The 20,061-nt window shown below is 36.0% G+C and overlaps 1 protein-coding gene across 4 annotated transcripts in view; it reads right to left on the reverse strand.

Annotated features, from left to right (window-relative positions):
* Positions 1-5,931: 5,931 nt before the first annotated feature.
* LOC140324088 (pendrin-like) overlaps positions 5,932-20,061 on the reverse strand; it is a 47,974-nt gene continuing 33,844 nt past the window's right edge. For 2 of the 4 annotated variants that reach the window (XM_072401655.1, XM_072401654.1), the window contains exons 15-21: positions 19,259-19,351; positions 19,075-19,170; positions 18,734-18,946; positions 17,370-17,424; positions 14,086-14,228; positions 10,787-10,879; positions 6,175-8,517 (exon numbers count right to left, since the gene is read on the reverse strand). In XM_072401655.1, coding sequence (XP_072257756.1) covers positions 8,458-8,517; positions 10,787-10,879; positions 14,086-14,228; positions 17,370-17,424; positions 18,734-18,946; positions 19,075-19,170; positions 19,259-19,351 — 753 coding nt within the window. In that variant the 3' untranslated portion in view covers positions 6,175-8,457. Of the gene's footprint in view, positions 8,518-10,786; positions 10,880-14,085; positions 14,229-15,440; positions 15,585-16,477; positions 16,621-17,369; positions 17,425-18,733; positions 18,947-19,074; positions 19,171-19,258; positions 19,352-20,061 lie in introns of those variants that run through there. The other 2 variants (XM_072401652.1, XM_072401653.1) reach the window with 2 other exon arrangements.

Consider the following 20,061-nt stretch of genomic DNA (forward strand, 5'->3'; position numbering starts at 1 on the left):
CGGCTTCCCTTTACACGTGCAGGGCCGTGTATTACATAAAGAAACAAGTTACTGGCATCCCTTTAGACGTGCAGGATCCAGTGTTCTGTGAAACAACATTTGTGCAGGGAAGAATGTTACATACAAGGACACATCCCTGCCTTCTCTATGAATATGCTTTTTTTCACCCTGCTGTTCAGTGGGGGGTGCAGACTTAAAGTGTGCCTAAACTCAGAAATTTTACTTTACATAAAAGGGTGGATAACTCTTTTATGGTAAGTAAAAATTCTGTTTGTATGTTTTTAAATGCAACACCCTTTTTTTTAATAAAAAAATGAGGGTGCACCACCACCCCCTAGGCGATTGAGAATGAATAGGAGCCAAGTTGGGCATGCTCAGAAGGAGCCTTTTTGTGAAAATGGCAAAAAATTGCTGATCTTACACATGTGCAGTGAAATCGCACGTTTTTTTCCAACAAACGTCGCCCAATCTCGCGCCTTGGTCGGGGAACGTAGGAAGAAGAACCCAGAAGGAGAGGCAAAGATGGCGGCACCTGGAGCACCGGCTCAGAAACGGATACCGGGACAACGCTGGACCAGATGGAAGAGACCTCCAGACCAATCAACTGCTCTGCGGGATTAAAGGTAAGTGTGTTTTTTTTTGTTTTGAGCATTTTTTCAGTTTACTTCCTCCTTAAAGAGGACCTATCACCACAATTTTAACATTATAAAAAGTGTGATTGTCTCTTCCGTATAATGTAAAAAATTATTTTTTACATTTATTTTTTTTTTTCTATAAATTTTATGGGGAGGACCGCTCTCCTTTCATTTTAACAGCATGGCGGTAAAAACTGAAGGGGATACCCGCAGCCACCTAGGATACATACGCCACATATTCCAGGAGGCTGCAGGCTTCTTATCTTTGCATGCCTGATACCAGGCATCATCTCCGCTCCTACTGTGTGCTACTTCCCCCAACTTCCTAGATTGTAAGCTCTTCAGGGCAGGGTCTTCTCCCTTTTCTGTGTCATTGTCTGTATCTGTCTGTCATTTGCAACCCCTATGTAATGTACAGCACTGTGTAATATGTAGGTGCTATATAAATCCTGTTTATTAACCACCTGGGTGTTACACTGAGGTCTAGATTTCTGTACCAAAAGTGTTACAGGTTTTCATGAATTTTTTTTTTTTAAATTGTAGACCTGTAACTTACAGAAATATGTCCGAATATGGTTCTAGTAGATATTACATAAAATCTCGGGCTTAACGAAAAGAGCAACTTTTTTTAGCCCGTACGAAGGTCGGGCTTAACAGTCGGGAGGTTAATAATATTAAAAATAATAATATTTAGTGACTTTTCTACAAGGGATCTTCTGATCTCACACATTTTTTTAAACTTCCAGGAAGACACATCATCTAATCACACCTGCACAGTGCGAGTTCAGTTCAGTGCCCAGTGATGGGCGCTACAATGAGCTTCGGAAAAAAGAGAAAAGCCAAGGGACTTGCTGGGCTCAGTTTGTGGAGAGATTGAGTTGCTTGCTTTTTTTTCATGAAAGTTCTGCTTTAAAGAAGAATGAAACTCTTATTAGAATTGCAGTCTCGGCAGTCTTTTATTGTAGATGGGACAGGCATTGTCCCTTCTTCAATACAATAAGTCTACCTGCCTGGTCACAGTTTTTTAAATATATGCACCTGTCCTGTTCCATCTCAGAGCACCTCCCTTTTCTTCTTTCCCCGCATTGTTTGTCAGTTGAGGAAAGCGATCAGGCAGGTAAGTTTGCTTTCTTGCAAAAGGGACATCGCCCTGCTGGGTTGCAGATTTTAAAAGTGGAACTTTAGTTCAGCTTTAAAATGTGTAATCTGATAATTTGTTTGATTACAAGTTTTGTAAATTTACAGACAGATGGCAACACTGTTTCATATCAAAGTTGGCCTTTTTCTAATGTTCAACCTGATTTTATTTTGGGTATCCACTAAAACTTCCTCTTACAAGTCAAACACTGGACCTTCCTCCCCTCCCAATCAGTGCTATCCCTCATTGAGCCATTGCTAGGTCAGGGCTATTGTGTCACAACTGACAATTTCTACACAGGCCCACAATGAAAACAAACATTTTTTATGAAAGAAAAGTAGGATCACTTTTTGCATCAAAAAACTGACAGAATTAGAGCTCTAGGGGGGTAAAGCAGGATGCACAGATAAGCTTGAAGGGCAGGGCATACTTCAATGGCAGAGTGATCTGCGGACTGACTTAAAACGGGCAGGAGATTTCTCCTTGCTTGATGGCCTAAATCCATCTTTCTAAATCTTTTAAGACGGGGAAAGCCCCAAAAACAACTTTTGAGTCCACACATCCACAGATCACTGTACGCTTGAGTGATGGTCAGTGAGATAAATGCCTGGTTGCATTGCTGCCAGTGGGAAGAATGTAACCTTTACAAATATCCAAAACATTAACTGGTGCCAGTGTTAGCTGACCTGGGAGGCACAGATTGTATATTGCTGGTCAGTGTGAAGATCAGTGGGATAAATGCCTGGTTGCATTGCCAAATTGCACATTGGTTTTGGGAAGCTATAGCACCCTTTGACACTGGCCCACATGGAGACATACCCTTTGTTACACACCCTCTATTAGAGGCACGGTAAACTGAGCTGAAGAGAAGCATGCTCTGACTTCCTGGTATACTTTCTTGGAGGGTTTTATCCCACAACAGAAACACTCTTTATTTTAGAAAGCTGGCGGCCATCTTCTGAATCTATCCCCTACCTGTGCTGCTGCTTTCGTGCCTGTGAGGTAAAGCTAGGTGAGCCAGAAACTATTTTTTATTATTGGTAGTAATAATATTATTATTAACAACAAGTAATTTATCTTTCTTATTTACTGTATGTACCTATGCAGAACCAAAACCTACAAATACAATTTCCCATCTGACTTCCTACCAGTCAGCATAGCAGCTACAAAGAAGTGGAAAACAGAAAAAGTACTTCAAAATGGCGCCTGCTGTAAGCAGGACGATGATAGTCGCCTAACAAAGGCTGCTACTAGAGCAAAATACACCCTGCTGGAGTGGTTTTAAGAACACGTGCAGGGCAGAGGGAGGTTACTTTTATAGCTTTGGTAAAGTGGTCCTGTGGAGAACAAGGAGTGCAAGTTACCCATGTGTACATGCTGTCAGGAGGAGTGTCCGGAAAACCCCTTACTCATTCAAAAAGTCAAAAGTTAAAGTCATTTTTTAAATGTGTGTGTTTGGTGTAATTTTTAAACTTTTATTTTTTTACAGGTTATCCCACAATGAAAGGATGATTCCCACAGCTGCATTCATATTATCAGTGTGGGATCCCCAAGCAATAGGGGTTAAATGAGGACAAGGCTCCCCATTCACCTCTAGTGCTGAATGGATGAACAGGGGAAACCTTGATGATGGCTTAAGCATCATTAGGGATCCCCTTTGCTCAGCCAATCACTGAGCTCTAAAAGTAGGCTCTTGTTTGGTGTGTTATCTTAATCTATGTTGTTACATTTCATACTTTGCTTACCATTTAGCACAATAGCTGCTTTTCTTTTTTAAACTTTGAGTGTTTCAATGTCCATTTTGCAATTAGGAAGTCAATGTTTTTGCTATGTTTTTGTGTTTGTGGCCATATTGTTTGATTGCAATAATATGTCTTTATTACACCTTTAAATGTTTGTTCTGCATATGCAACATGCAATATTTTCTAATCCAGTTTTCCACCCTTGATAGGTCCAAATTGCTTTTTGGTTTGGTAAGTATTTTTGGAATGCAATATTTTTTGGCCATTTTTGAACTATTTGGCTTTATATGGAAGTGTGGGTTTACATGTGTTTGTGTATTTATTTCTTTATTTTGTCATGTAAATTTAGTGGTGTCTGTGTGGTCCCTATATTTTAATGTGGCCTTTTGGAAAATGTGTTTATTTTGATTAAAATTGTTTTAAAAATGTAGTAGTTTTTTTTGGTTTGTTTTTATGTGATCTTCTTTACAATCTCCCAGGATCTTTTACCCTTGGGTGATCCAACAGACCTACCATTTAACAAGTAAATTGTGATTGTTTTTAAGCATTTCCTTTCTTTGAATTGTTGAAAGGCTAAAAACAGCACAACTGTCTTAATAAAACTCAGGTGTTTGATGTGCATTGTTGTGCGCCAATGCAGACCCGCTATGTGCGTATGAACTATGTGAACTGTGTTCTATCAGTTAAAAAACGCATCAGCCACTTTTGCAGAGAAGGATACTCATTCGGGTAGAATTATCTTTTTATGTGTATATTGTTTGTTTTGCTTCATGGGCACTCATCTATGTACATACATGCATATATGTATATAAGCATTTACATGTGTGTACATATACATAGAAAAGAGAAATTATAGGAAGAAATAGGCAAAGAGGGGTTTTTTGGCATGTTGCTTAACATGCTTCAAATTGAAAACATTGCCTATTTCTGGACACAAACTTGTGTCCAAGTGATCCATATCGCACATGCTCAGTATGCACCACACTTTGCACATGCTCAGTGTGTATCAGTCTCAAACCTGTGTCCAAGTGATCCTCACTTTGCACATGCCCAGTGCGTGCTCCAATCAGAGACAAGGGCAGTACTATATGAAGTATCCTTGATTTTCTTCCAGTTGTGGATTGATTGGGAGACCTTCCTGTTCCTTGTAACTTGTGTATACTCCGCTCACAACCTGATTGCCTGTGGATGATCTAAGATATTGGACATTGACCACCGTTGCATGTGTATGACCTTAGTTATTGACATTGCCCACCACTATTGTTTGCAACGTTCACAAAGTTATTGGACATTGACCACCGTTACTGTGTAATATTGCTGCGCATCCAATCATTTTATATAGCACTACCCCTGGCTATCATTTGAAGTCTGGCATTCAATTGCATTGCCCCCCGATCAGTTTGCATGTGTATGGCCTCCCGGCCAATCCCCATTGATGTTTCCTGACAACAGAGCTCTTCCTCCTGAAATCTGACAATTTCTTCCTTTTTGATGTCATGGGCTTGGCTCAATGCAACATTCATGGATGATATTGCTTCTGGATAAAGAAGGAATACACATTTATGCACTTCCACTACCAAGCTGAGGGGAGTAAGCCAATTATATATAGTGGGTCAAGGTCTAAAATGGCATTCAAACCTGCAGAAACACCCTGAAGGCTGTAAAAGCTAGCAAAAATATGTTTGGCAGTGTATTTGTCCCTGGAAGTTTGATATACTGGTACTATTTGAATTATGTAATCATCTAAATAATGCATACACTCCAGTATTTAGGTAACAAAATTAAGTTCAGCAACAACCGAACATCTTTTCATTTCTAAGAGTGCTTGACCCTGCTTGTGAGCTTGGCAATCAATGTGCTTTGATATTGTGCTTGGCAACCTGGACCTCCTTCCATCACCATCAGGTGTGTTACAATGAGTATGCAACTGAGCTAGACAACTAATTCACAACCAGTTTGGCCAGGAAGTGGAAGTGTGTTTGTATACAATAGTGCTAAGATCAGGCAGCACAGCACAATGACAACAAACCTATAACACTACTACTAATGAACAGAGGAGTTGTGTGGGGGCAAATCAACATGAGTATGTTAACCCTCCTAGCGGTAATCCTAAGTGTGACTTGAGGTGGATTTTACACACTCAGGGTCCCTTAAAATATAAAACCCCACTTACCTTGTTCCGTTGGCATCCCCGGCGTCCTGCTAGTCCCTGCAGGTCCTCGGGACACGTCTTCTTCCTCTGATCTTCACCTGGCAAATGCAGTGACATTCCCCAGGTTTCCTGGTGACGTGCGGCAGGAAATTCAAAAAATTTGGTAGAGTCCAATACAAAGAAATCTTTATATAATATATATATATATATTTTATATATATATATATATATATTAAACATGCTACTGTACAGTTATATTACAGGTTTCTGTATTTTTTTATTTTTAACAGATTTTTGTGTTTTTTATTTAAAATTTATTAATACATTTATTAAATATTGGACATATTTCGGTGAGTTATGTCCAAGAATTATAGACCTACAATATAAAATAAATTTCCATTCAAAAAAGTAACGCTTTTTACATGAAAATACGGACAGAATTAGAACACTAGGGAGGTTAAAGGAAAACCACAGCCTATTCAATAATTTTCAGACTATAAAAAAAAATAAAAGAAATAAAAACCATGCCAATTTATTCATAAAAGGAATATGTAAATAATAAATTCAAATACCAATATGTGACAATATGACTTTGAGAATGGGTCAAAGGAAACGAGGGGGGTCAAGTACCAGTTTGTAGTGGAAACCATGCAGACATTTGTACTGAATATTTGTGGATAAAATGACAAAACATTGTATACATTGAGTTGCTACTACTTACTTGATTGATTCCCCCCCCAAACCAGTCTAGTTAAAATAGTAATAATGAAAATACATATGTATTTTTTTACATTTAAATGTATTTTGTCATACGCACACAAGTGTTGTGATACATTAATTATAACCTTTGCCAACAATCTTTTTTTCAAATTTTTGATTTCTCTGAAGCCAAACTATAATAAAATTTGAATCAGATCTAAAATGCTATTGAACATTTTTTTTTTATATTTATACTATTGTGTGATGAGATGACATAATATAAAGTGCTAATTATTATATATACAGCTTGATTTAATTTTGTTTGCAGTGTTGCAACCAGTTAAAAAAAATATTAAAAGAACAATTGCAGCCAATCTAACTATAAATGAAGCAGTTTACTGAATTAGTATAATGTAACATAAAAATGTAGCACTAACCAAAAAAAAGATGAAGCACTAAAGATTCAAACTGACCTGCAATGGACTGTAGATGCACACAGAACAGGGACCAGGTGTGCGCTAATAGATTGCTTTGACAACACCATTCACAGTGCTTAACAGATCCTCCTGAATCGCGCAGCTGAAAATGAATCAGCTTAATTGGCGAATTCTCGACCCCACTGTTCATTTATTATTAGTGTAAGCCAGCAAGCAAGTGCTATTGTACTTGGCCCCGGCTGGCGGTAATGGGCTGGGTCCAGTGGAGCGTATATTCGCGTGGCGAGCTTACGCACATTTGCGTGATAAATATGTCTTGTATTAAGACTAAGCCACAATCAGGGATTTAATATACTGGATTTAAAAGGGGTAGATCTGACTTTGGACCGCTCCAGTCACTGGAACGGGTAGTATTTGAATCTGCCGTATCCTATGTAACGATAACCCCGATCTTAACTAAATATGCAAAAACATCTACATAAAAAGTAATAAAAATCTTAATTTTTAATATAATGCACATAATTATACACAAAAAAGAACAAAAGCAAGTACTGTATATTGAGAACCTTAATACCTCTACAAGTACCCGTAATTATCTTGCACCAAGCCATATTTAAAGTGAACCTATCAGTGCCATACTAATACTTAATACTAATACTATGGTGTATGCACAAAGCTTTAGATGTCTTTGAAGCCAATATGTAAATGTCAACACTTCCTGTGGGAGTTCCTATTCTTACACTACTGGTACATAACCATTATGTGTGGCCTTGCCAGCCAAGACGAAGCTATGGGAAGGTGCAAGGTGGTTCAGGTCCTGTGGGTCTTGTGTTTAAAATTGCATTTTAAAGTAGACAGTGCTTTAGGGTACTTGAAGCACTCCAAGAAAAAATCCTAATGTACAGTATGTTTCAGGCAACTAAAGATGCAGTCTTTGAGGAACTACAATGATACTGATAGGTTTTTCTTAACAATCATCGATCATAGGTTTATTTTAACAATCAAAGCGGAACTAAAAAAAAATGTTAGCAGGCAGGTTGTTTATTGTAGAAAGGACATAAGATGTCCCTTCTGCAATAAAACTTACCTGCCTGATAACAATTTTTTTAGTACACTCACCTCTCCTTGTTCCAGCACTGGCATCCTCACCTAGTCTTCCTATTGGGTTCAGGTCTTCAGCCGACTTAATTGGTCAGTCTGGAATGACGAAACTCCTGTGCATGCAAAGCTTTCTAGATGGAAGGACTTGATTAAACCCTAACAAAAATGTGAACAGAATAATAGGAATAGGAAAACGCAGAACCAGGTACAGACAAGCAAATGCAAACTAAGGCACTGACCAGGGCTATATCAAAGTTCAAGCCCAGCTATTTTTTTTTCTTAAGCCCATGACTATCCCGTGGACAGGATATGTCTTTAGGTTTGTGATACGTTGCCTGTAGGTTTTTCTATATATATTCCTAAATTCTGTGTCCAACAACATTTATTTTAGCCATGGTTTCATTTAGACTTTTTTGAACATGCTTTTTAAAACTCCAGTCCAGCTTCTATAGCAGTGGCATACATTTCCATGATCCCACCCTGTATGGATTTGCATTGTTATATTGATGATTATTACATACTGGTCCTTATTCTTAGATTGCAAAATCTTCTTTTAGCTTCTGTTGTTGGGATGCAAATTGGAGAGACTGCAGCTTTTGGAGTCTTCATATTTCTGTTTTGTAGGAAACAATGTTATAATAAAATAATCAATCACGCAAAAAAAAAAAAAAAAATAAGGTTTTTCAATTAGGAATTGCAAAGAACAAACATATATATATGTATACACATATTGTAAACATGCAATAGAACTAAAGATACCAGCCAGATGACTTTCTATTTGATTCCTGAAAAATTATTACTGATTGACTGCTTTTTTCTCTGCATTGCCCACACTGCTCTGCTGAAGCCCTTAAAACCTATAAAAGTGTATGTCAAGGCAAAGCTTTTTCTTTAGGACCCCTGTCAGAGGCAATTCTGTTGTCAGTAGAACCTGTTTACTCTTTTGAAGTTTTTCTCTCACCTTTTCTTCCTCTGACAATTTATTGTTTTTTAAATTTTGGACTTTCCATCACTTGTATTATTTGTGACAATGGTCACAGGGCAAATAAAAAGGGTACAACTCACCATGGGGGACACAGATGGCAATAAAAAGCTAAAATATATCCAGATAAATTAATATGTTTACAATATATTTAAAATACAATATATCATTGGAGAAATATGGAGTCTACCACAACTGACCATGTGGAAATGCTAGTAGTCTGGTTGTTATGCTGACCCATTGACTTTCATTTTTACATAGATCAGGGTGATCTGCAGCAGTTATGTAGATCAGAAAAGTTAAAATAAAGTCACAAGTATTTATCTGCATAATTATTTCAAGTCAGTAACTAAGGGGTCAGTGTGAATCTTGAAATCACTAAACTTTCTCTGGTTAATATAAAATAACATCTACTGGAAAATATTGGACATGGAAGATTCTCCACCAAGGAATTTTTGGTGAATCTCAGATTATAAATAGGCCCCTAGGAGAAGTGAAGACAGAAAGTCAACATAACAAACCGGCTGCTTTAAAATATACAATTTTATAATTGCATTATTTTAATGTGTTTGTGTATTTATCTTGTGTATTCTCAGGACATTGTTTTTTCATGCATTGTATAACATGCCATTTTATTGTTATGTAAACCTTGGAATATCTCAATAAACATTATTAAAAAATAAAAAAAAAAGCAATGTATAAAAATATAGTTCAAGTTTAATAGTATTCGCATTAGAAAAAAAAAGTCTTAGCTACTAAAAGAGTCATTTTCATTTGAATTTGGCACTTTGAATATCTAATCAGATTAAAGGTCCCCACATATATACCCCAAAGAAAAACAATGAAAAACAAAACAGCTAAGGTGAGGTGTTGCCTATGACAGCACACTGCTTGAGTGGTTTAGGGCCCCTTGCTTTGCAGAGTTTGGTTTATGCAATGCCTATTGTTTGCATGGAGTCTGTTTTCTTCCTATGCGTCCTTACAAAAATATTAGTAAATATATATTTGCTTCAGACAAAACTGGTCTTTTAGTACATGTGTGTGATATGTGTGTCTTTGCCAAGTTTGGGTTGGTGAAATAAAAAATGGCATTAAACTAAATTTAACTCGCTAAAGCAAAACTATAGGTACCAAAACTAAAGGTATATCAACTATAGGTACCAAAGAATAGCTAAAATATCCTAATAAATATAAATGCTGCTCAAAATTTTGTGTTTCATTAAGATTTGGCCTAACCTGCCAACAATGAGATACTAAACACTTTTTATCTTACAAAGACACCTTTTAAGCTGTTACATAGGGCCTGATTTATTAAAGCTGTTCAAGACTGGAAAGGATACATTTTTATTGCTGAAGCTGGGTGATCCAGCAAACCTGGAATAGATCTGGTCCATGATTCAAAACATTTGCTGGCAAACAGCAAAATACTTTGAAAAAAAACCATTCCAGGTTTGCTGGGTCACCCAGCTTCACTGATTAAAGTGTATCTTTCCAGCCTTGGAGAGCTTTAATAAATCAGGCCTATAGTCTCCATTTTTTCATTCTCTAGGAGCTTCTCTATTTATAAAACAGGGAATTAGACTTTTAATGGCACTGAGGGAATGTCAGATTCCCTGTTTTATGAACAGAGCCTTAAGATAAGGAGGGGAGTGTTAAAATTGCTGGATAAGTACCACTGACACTGTTGTCTAATTACCACAACACAGCCATAAAAATAAAAATTGTTAGAAGATGGGCAGATAAATCCGTGTCCATTATTGCTGGGGAAAATCAATTCCTGCCCTTCTATAGCTACCCTAGCTTTAATTTTGTTAAAACATCTGGTAGAATATCTTTAAAGGTATATACTGAATTAGATTTTTTTTCAGTATAAACAGTGAAATAAAGAAAAAATGATTACCTCTTTCTGAAAATTCAGCTTGATCTGTGCTGTCTTGTACCCTGCCAGTTCTTTCATTTCTACCAACTGTTCAGGGTCCTGCATACAGGATGCCTAAAACATTAAAATGTGTTAGCAGTCTTTTTTCTTACTGAATAAATACATGCATACATCTGCCACACCAATCTAAACCAGTGTTTCTTGACCTTTTTAACACGGGGGAACCCTTGAAATAAATTTCAGGTTGTCAGGGAACCCCTAAAATGATTACTATATCCACAGCTGACAGGATGTTAGTGTGGTGACATGAGAGGCACAATTTACTCAGTACTCAAGGCACCCCTAGTAATCTCTGGAAGAACTCTGGGGTTCCACCCAACCCGGTTGAGAAACACTGCTCCAAACTGTTTAGCATTTTTAAGCAACGTTCTACAAACTGTGAAGCATCCTGTTAATTCATGATGATACTATTGTTGTTACTATTTATAATATGCTTCACCTAACATATATGCTACATACTTACAATTTTTATTTCAGTTAACTTACTGGAAATCTACAGCATTTAATCATGTATTCAACATTAGGGCTGGATTTATCATAAAGCAAAGTAGATCTGTGCCTACAGGAAGGAGTGTTAAAAAAAGCAGGATATCTTTATATGTATTTGCCAGACATTGAAAATATGGTATCAGCAAAATGGGAACATCCTCTGTGAAAGGTAAGCCTAATAGAAGGGTGTTGCAATGGGTGCAGGTTTGTGTGTCTAGAAGCTCTTAAGGAAATCTAGCTTCAAACAAAAACAGCCTTTATCAAAATGAGAGTACAATTCTTAAAGTTTATGTTAAAGTCAAAATGAGAAACAGTAACAGTAAAAAGAATAGTGTAAAAAATATAAAAGTAAAGACAGTGTAATTTGCTATGTTGTACAAAAAATAAAAATGTATGACGCACTGTATATGCAACACACAAACATGTATACAAAATAACTGGAAAATGTTATCATACCATATCAAACATTTCTTTGCTGCGGCGGCCCTTTTTCTGCTTCTGTATGTGCAGAACAGCGTCATGAATTGTCAGGAAACAAATGTCAGGTTTTATAGTGTCTTGGAAAAAACCACATGCTTTCAGTTGGCCAAACACTTTATCTGCAAAGGGTAAAAGGTGTCAAATTAAATAAACAACCCTCAGAAAAAAAAAAAATAATACACACATGCTGTGTATGTCCCTACTGGGAATATCACAAAGAGGGGAACTTATATTAGATATACTCACTAAAATGAAACAAATAAAAACAGTATTATTATCATACATAAAACACAAAAATTGTTTCAAATTTATATATTATTTCCCCTTCCTATTCTATGCAGTTTTTATTAACGCGGAGTCTGCATCTGTTTTTCCAATACAGGCCCTAGCTGTCTCAAGTTCAGAGTATTGTGGTATACAATATTCAAACTTGTAAATGACAAGCTATCCCTATTCCTCACAGATACTACCCACCTATGCTTTTGCAGTGAGACCACTCATCACAGTGATGGGGTAGTTAGATACTATATAAAATTTATATTTTTTCTCAATTTCCTTTTTAAAACATAACTCTGGATTAGGAACATCTAATCTCTAAGGAAATTATTGCATGTTGTTATTTTACAGTAGTATATAGTCAATTGTAACATATATGGAACTAGTTATAAGTTTTACCTTATAAATAGAAAATTTCAATCAAGCTTTTAAAACTTTTTAACTTTAAATGGAAAATTTCAATCAAACCAAGTAATAAAAGCTAGGTAAAACTGTAAAACAGCTAGAAGGCAAGGCGTAGAAAACCAGGAACATGCATACATCTGCCACACCAATCTAAACCAGTGTTTCTTGACCTTTTTAACACGGGGGAACCCTTGAAATAAATTTCAGGTTGTCAGGGAACCCCTAAAATGATTACTATATCCACAGCTGACAGGATGTTAGTGTGGTGACATGAGAGGCACAATTTACTCAGTACTCAAGGAACCCCTAGTAATCTCTGGAAGAACTCTGGGGTTCCACCCAACCCGGTTGAGAAACACTGCTCTAAACTGTTTAGCATTTTTAAGCAACGTTCTACAAACTGTGAAGCATCCTGTTAATTCATGTTCATAATAAATCCTATTTATAATATGCTTCACCTAACATATACGCTACATACCCACAATTTTTATTTCAGTTAACTTACTGGACATGTACAGCATTTAATATTGTATTCAACATTAGGGCTGGATTTATCATTAAGCAAAATAGATCTGTGCCTACAGGAAGGAGTGTTAAAAAAAAGCAGGATGTCTTTATATGTATTTGCCAGACATTGAAAATATGGTATCAGCAAAATGGGAACATCCTCTATGGAAGGGTGTTGCAATGGGTGCAGGTTTATGTGTCTAAAAGCTCTTAAGGAAATCTAGCTTCAAACAAAAACAGCCTTTATCAAATTGAGAGTACAATTCTTAAAGTTTATCTAAAGCAAAATGTTTTTTTTCCTGTTTTGGATAGGTGGATATTGGTGAAAGCCCTTAGCTGCGCCCTACTTTGAAAGTTCCCTATACTTCCTGTTCAAGAAACACAACAGAAAGTAACAGGGAAGCTCCCAAGTGAGGGATATTGCTTTTGAGGGAATTGTCTCTAAAACATATGTGCACTTTGGATTTTCCCTCACCTTACATTTCATTGACAAATGGTCATCAGGTGTCCCCACTGTGATAATACGGACAACACAAAACACACTAATGCACTAATGCAAAAGTCTTCTTCGTTTCACACTTAGCAAACTTGCTTTGTCATTAGCAAATCAATTCTGGGCCACTGGCAAACTGGCAGATCTTTCTCAGTTTACTGTCCAGTATTTTATCAATCCAGTACACATGTGTGTATCTAAGCTTATTTTATCACTGGAAATAAACTTGCAGTATTAGTTTGGAAATGTGCTTTGTCACTTCTCAAACTGTTGCACTTTGCAGAATAATTTAGGTAAAATTTCAGCAATTCTGTCGCTGGTAAGGATTATTCAGCACCATATTAAACCATCTTAAATGGGTCTTCATTTATTCATATATTTATTCTGTTCTTTGTATAACTCTAGCTTCTTCTGTACTGTATAATCTTTCAGTAAAGAAGACAACATGAAAGTCAAAATGAGAAACAATAACAGTAAAAAGAACAGTGTAAAAAATATAAAAGTAAAGACAGTGTAATTTGCTATGTTGTACAAAAAATAAAAATGTATGACTCACTGTATATGCAACACACAAACATGTATACAAAATAACTGGAAAATGTTATCATACCATATCAAGCATTTCTTTGCTGCGGCGGCCCTTTTTCTGCTTCTGTATGTGCAGAACAGCATCATGAATTGTCAGGAAACAAATGTCAGGTTTTATAGTGTCTTGGAAAAAACCACATGATTTCAGTTGGCCAAACACTTTATCTGCAAAGGGTAAAAGGTGTCAAATTAAATAAACAGCCCTCAAAAAAAATAAAAAAAAATACACACATGCTGTGTATGTCCCTACTGGGAATATCACAAAGAAGGAAAATTATAATTATTATTATTATTATTATTATTATTATTATTATTAAACAGGATTTATATAGCGCCAACATATTACGCAGCGCTGTACATTAAAAAAAACAATGAAAAACAAAACAGCTAAGGTGAGGTGTTGCCTATGACAGCACACTGCTTGAGTGGTTTAGGGCCCCTTGCTTTGCAGAGTTTGGTTTATGCAATGCCTATTGTTTGCATAGAGTCTGTTTTCTTCCTATGCGTCCTTACAAAAATATTAGTAAATATATATTTGCTTCGGACAAAACTGCTCCTATAGTACATGTGTGTGATATGTGTGTCTTTGCCAAGTTTGGGTTGGTGAAATATAAAATGGCATTAAACTAAATTTAACTCGCTAAAGCAAAACTATAGGTACCAAAACTAAAGGTATATCAACTATAGGTACCAAAGAATAGCTAGAATATCCTAATAAATATAAATGCTGCTCAAAATTTGGTGTTTCATTAAGATTTGGCCTAACCTGCCAACAATGAGATGCTAAACACTTTTTATCTTACAAAGACACCTTTTAAGCTGTTACATATGGCCAGATTTATTAAAGCTGTCCAAGACTGGAAAGGATACATTTTCATTGGTGAAGCTGGGTGATCCAGCAAACCTGGAATAGATCTGGTCCATGATTCAAAACATTTGCTAGCAAACAGCAAAATACTTTGAAAAAAACATTCCAGGTTTGCTGAGTCACCCAGCTTCACTGATTAAAGTGTATCTTTCCAGCCTTGGAGAACTTTATTAAATCAGGCCTATAGTCTCCATTTTTTCATTCTCTAGGAGCTTCTCTATTTATAAAACAGGGAATTAGACTTTTAATGGCACTGAGGGAATGTCAGATTCCCTGTTTTATGAACAGAGCCTTAAGATAAGGAGGGGAGTGTTAAAATTGCTGGATCAGTACCACTGACACTGTTGTCTAATTACCACAACACAGCCATAAAAATAAAAATTGTTAGAAGATGGGCAGATAAATCCGTGTCCATTATTGCTGGGGAAAATCAATTCCTGCCCTTCTATAGCTACCCTAGCTTTAATTTTGTTAAAACATCTGGTAGAATATCTTTAAAGGTATATACTGAATTAGATTTTTTTTCAGTATAAACAGTGAAATAAAGAAAAAATGATTACCTCTTTCTGAAAATTCAGCTTGATCTGTGCTGTCTTGTACCCTGCCAGTTCTTTCATTTCTACCAACTGTTCAGGGTCCTGCATACAGGATGCCTAAAACATTAAAAAATGTGTTAGCAGTCTTTTTTCTTACTGAATAAATGCATGCATACATCTGCCACACCAATCTAAACCAGTGTTTCTTGACCTTTTTAACACGGGGGAACCCTTGAAATAAATTTCAGGTTGTCAGGGAACCCCTAAAATGATTACTATATCCACAGCTGACAGGATGTTAGTGTGGTGACATGAGAGGCACAATTTACTCAGTACTCAAGGCACCCCTAGTAATCTCTGGAAGAACTCTGGGGTTCCACCCAACCCGGTTGAGAAACACTGCTCCAAACTGTTTAGCATTTTTAAGCAACGTTCTACAAACTGTGAAGCATCCTGTTAATTCATGATGATACTATTGTTGTTACTATTTATAATATGCTTCACCTAACATATATGCTACATACTTACAATTTTTATTTCAGTTAACTTACTGGAAATCTACAGCATTTAATCATGTATTCAACATTAGGGCTGGATTTATCATAAAGCAAAGTAGATCTGTGCCTACAGGAAGGAGTGTTAAAAAAAGCAGGATATCTTTATATGTATTTGCCAGACATTGAAAATATGGTATCAGCAAAATGGGAACATCCTCTGTGAAAGGTAAGCCTAATAGAAGGGTGTTGCAATGGGTGCAGGTTTGTGTGTCTAGAAGCTCTTAAGGAAATCTAGCTTCAAACAAAAACAGCCTTTATCAAAATGAGAGTACAATTCTTAAAGTTTATGTTAAAGTCAAAATGAGAAACAGTAACAGTAAAAAGAATAGTGTAAAAAATATAAAAGTAAAGACAGTGTAATTTGCTATGTTGTACAAAAAATAAAAATGTATGACGCACTGTATATGCAACACACAAACATGTATACAAAATAACTGGAAAATGTTATCATACCATATCAAACATTTCTTTGCTGCGGCGGCCCTTTTTCTGCTTCTGTATGTGCAGAACAGCGTCATGAATTGTCAGGAAACAAATGTCAGGTTTTATAGTGTCTTGGAAAAAACCACATGCTTTCAGTTGGCCAAACACTTTATCTGCAAAGGGTAAAAGGTGTCAAATTAAATAAACAACCCTCAGAAAAAAAAAAAATAATACACACATGCTGTGTATGTCCCTACTGGGAATATCACAAAGAGGGGAACTTATATTAGATATACTCACTAAAATGAAACAAATAAAAACAGTATTATTATCATACATAAAACACAAAAATTGTTTCAAATTTATATATTATTTCCCCTTCCTATTCTATGCAGTTTTTATTAACGCGGAGTCTGCATCTGTTTTTCCAATACAGGCCCTAGCTGTCTCAAGTTCAGAGTATTGTGGTATACAATATTCAAACTTGTAAATGACAAGCTATCCCTATTCCTCACAGATACTACCCACCTATGCTTTTGCAGTGAGAACACTCATCACAGTGATGGGGTAGTTAGATACTATATAAAATTGATATTTTTTCTCAATTCCTTTTTTAAAACATAACATGGATTAGAAACATCTAATCTCTAAGGAAATTATTGCATGTTGTTATTTTACAGTAGTATATAGTCAATTGTAACATATATGGAACTAGTTATAAGATTTACCTTATAAATAGAAAATTTCAATCAAGCTTTTAAAACTTTTTAACTTTAAATGGAAAATTTCAATCAAACCAAGTAATAAAAGCTAGGTAAAACTGTAAAACAGCTAGAAGGCAAGGTGTAGAAAACCAGGACGGGTAAAATAAAAACATATACCTAAACACTAACTGTATTTTCACAAGCAGTAATCAACTTACCATCACATCCTGCAATATAAACATTCACATCAATCCTCTGGAAATCTTTATATATCTAAAACATAAAAGAAACTCCTATAAAATAACAATGATATAAACGTACAAAACATGTATCTACTAAACATCAATGTGTTTTTTTCTGTATGTATATACAGAGGTAAAACAGAGATCCTACAATAATTCCACTTTTCTAGAGCGACTCGACTCTCTGGAATGGTCTTCCTCATCTTATTCAGCTTGCTCCTACTTTCTGCACATTTAGCAGACTCATTTTTTTAAACTTGCCTACCCGCCTTCCTCTCTCCACTACTTCCCACCACTACATATCTCCCCTCCTATTGTGTGATACTTCCCCCACCTCCTAGATTGTAAGTTCTTGGGGGCAGGATCCTCTCCTCCTCAGTGTCACTGTCTGTATCTGTCTGTCATTTGTAACCCCTATTTAATGTACAGCACTGCATAATATATTGGCGCTATATAAATCCTGTTTAATAATAATTCATATTATTAAGGGGATTTAAGTTAAACACCGTGTTGATTAGCTTACTGTAGCTTTTTGTAGAGTTTATATCCAATATTGTTTAGTGTACATTTTTCATAACCCTAGATTTGAGATGAAATTACAGCAGATATAAAAGACAAAATTAATGCCAATCATTTGTGTTGCAGTTTAAAGTGATAATCAGGGTCATGCTGATAAAATGGGACAACACAGCAAATGAAAGATAGGTTTGTCAGTCTGCTGCATTTCCTTTCATTGTCCAGTATCTGGTTGGGGGATGACAGGATCTATATATGTGTCTTAACTATGTAAGGGAGGAAGGTTGGTAGTCTGACTACCCAGACAGTGTAAATCTCTGAACTGGAACTACAGAAATACAAATATTCTGAAGGGTAAAACAGCTACTATATATGTATCTCCATGTATTGAGATGTTTGCCTGAGGTTCAGCTTTAATTATTCGTCCCAAGGCCAGGCACCGCCATCTTTGTCTGTCTTCTTTCTTCTTCTGGCCACATCACCCAAACTTGCACTGCACAGTTTCAAAATCAGGTGAGGTAGCATGCTGCAAATGTGAAAAGTGGAGTGCCAATCTCACTGCGCATGGGTGAGATCTGCATCTTTTTTCCCAATTGAAGGGAAAAGCCCCTTCTGTGCATGCCTGATCTCCACAGCCAGAAGACTGTGTGCTCCCATCCAGGCTTTTCTAGATCATTTATACTTTACATAAAAAGGTTATCTTCCCCTTTATATAAAGTAAACATTTAGGTGATATGTCCACTTTCAGTGAATCAATGTATTACCATATGCTTTTACAATACAACTTTATTCAATCTTCAATTGTATTAAACATCATTACTTACCCTCTTTAGAGAATCCACTGCTACCACATCAAGGAAGATTACTGGTCCAAAATCGAAAATAAGGCTGTGAATGGTAACAACAGGGACTGATACACTAACAGGGAGTTCTGCATTCCAATCTATTTGCAGCGTCAGGTCATTGGTATTGTTCTCTTCATCTAAGTCATCATCTGTCTCTGAATCTTCAGTGGAAGTATCTCTCCTGCTCCCATTCTAGATAAATGTATAACAACATTTACAGTACATTTATTATATTACTGGACACTTATAATTCAATTTGATTAACAAAAATATATACATTAAAATAATTTTGTTATATGGAAAAAAATAACAAAAGTTACCTCATTTAGTGACATTTTCTTTTTCTTGAGAAGTTTGTTAATCTTCTGCTGTGCTTTTGCTCTCTTGGTAAAAACTCTAACAGCATCAAACCCCACCTATGTGAAATCTCCATGTATATTACCTTGTCACAGTGTGTTACCAACTATTACCAACAACACTTTCTGTGCTTACAAAAATACTTACAATAGACTTCACTCCATCTTTCAGGCTATCAATATTTCCATAGAAAATGGCACTGGAAAAACGAACAATTTTTATTCCTTCTGGCTCTTCAACCTGTAATATACCAAGCACAAAAATTGCTTAGAAAGGCAAAAAGTAGAAAATGGTAATTCAAAAAAATTAAAAAGAGACATGTAAATAGGTATTTATAACTATTATAAATATCTATAGGTAGTTTGTTACCTGTTATGCACTTTGATATGATAGACGCTTGGGAGCAAAACTACTACTTTTACTGCTTATTATACACATTTTATATTTTTATTTCTCTATGCCAGATGCTTTTAAACAAGACATGTAGTGTGTTGAATGACCATGCCATTAAATATTACTACTAGGTAAATAGAAAGCTTCTTTGTGACACAGGAGGCATCATTCTTTTCGTATAGGCAACATTATGTGACATAATAGTCACATAGTACAGATAGTCCAATTTAATAAACAGGCCTGGTATTCAAAGTAGAAACTTTACTGAAACCTTACCTTACGCTACCAACTGTTACTGACAAGATGCTTTCTCTTCAATAAATGGAGAGATTTCCTATTACATCCTGTGGTTTTTTTTAGAACATGAATCGAGGGGAGATCTGCTCACTGGCATGCAGAAAGCAATTAAAACTGATAAAGGTTTTAGGTTAGGTAAAAAAAAATTTGCTTCTAACTATGGAAAAAATATGGAAGCGCTCATCAGACAATTTTGGTTAAAATAATCTTGTGAGGGTGGAAATATAGGAGTAGCAACAGTAAACTTGTTCTTAATAGGT

The sequence above is a fragment of the Pyxicephalus adspersus genome, chromosome 2, assembly GCF_032062135.1.
Source record: "Pyxicephalus adspersus chromosome 2, UCB_Pads_2.0, whole genome shotgun sequence".
In the NCBI taxonomy this organism is placed as follows: Eukaryota; Metazoa; Chordata; class Amphibia; order Anura; family Pyxicephalidae; genus Pyxicephalus; species Pyxicephalus adspersus.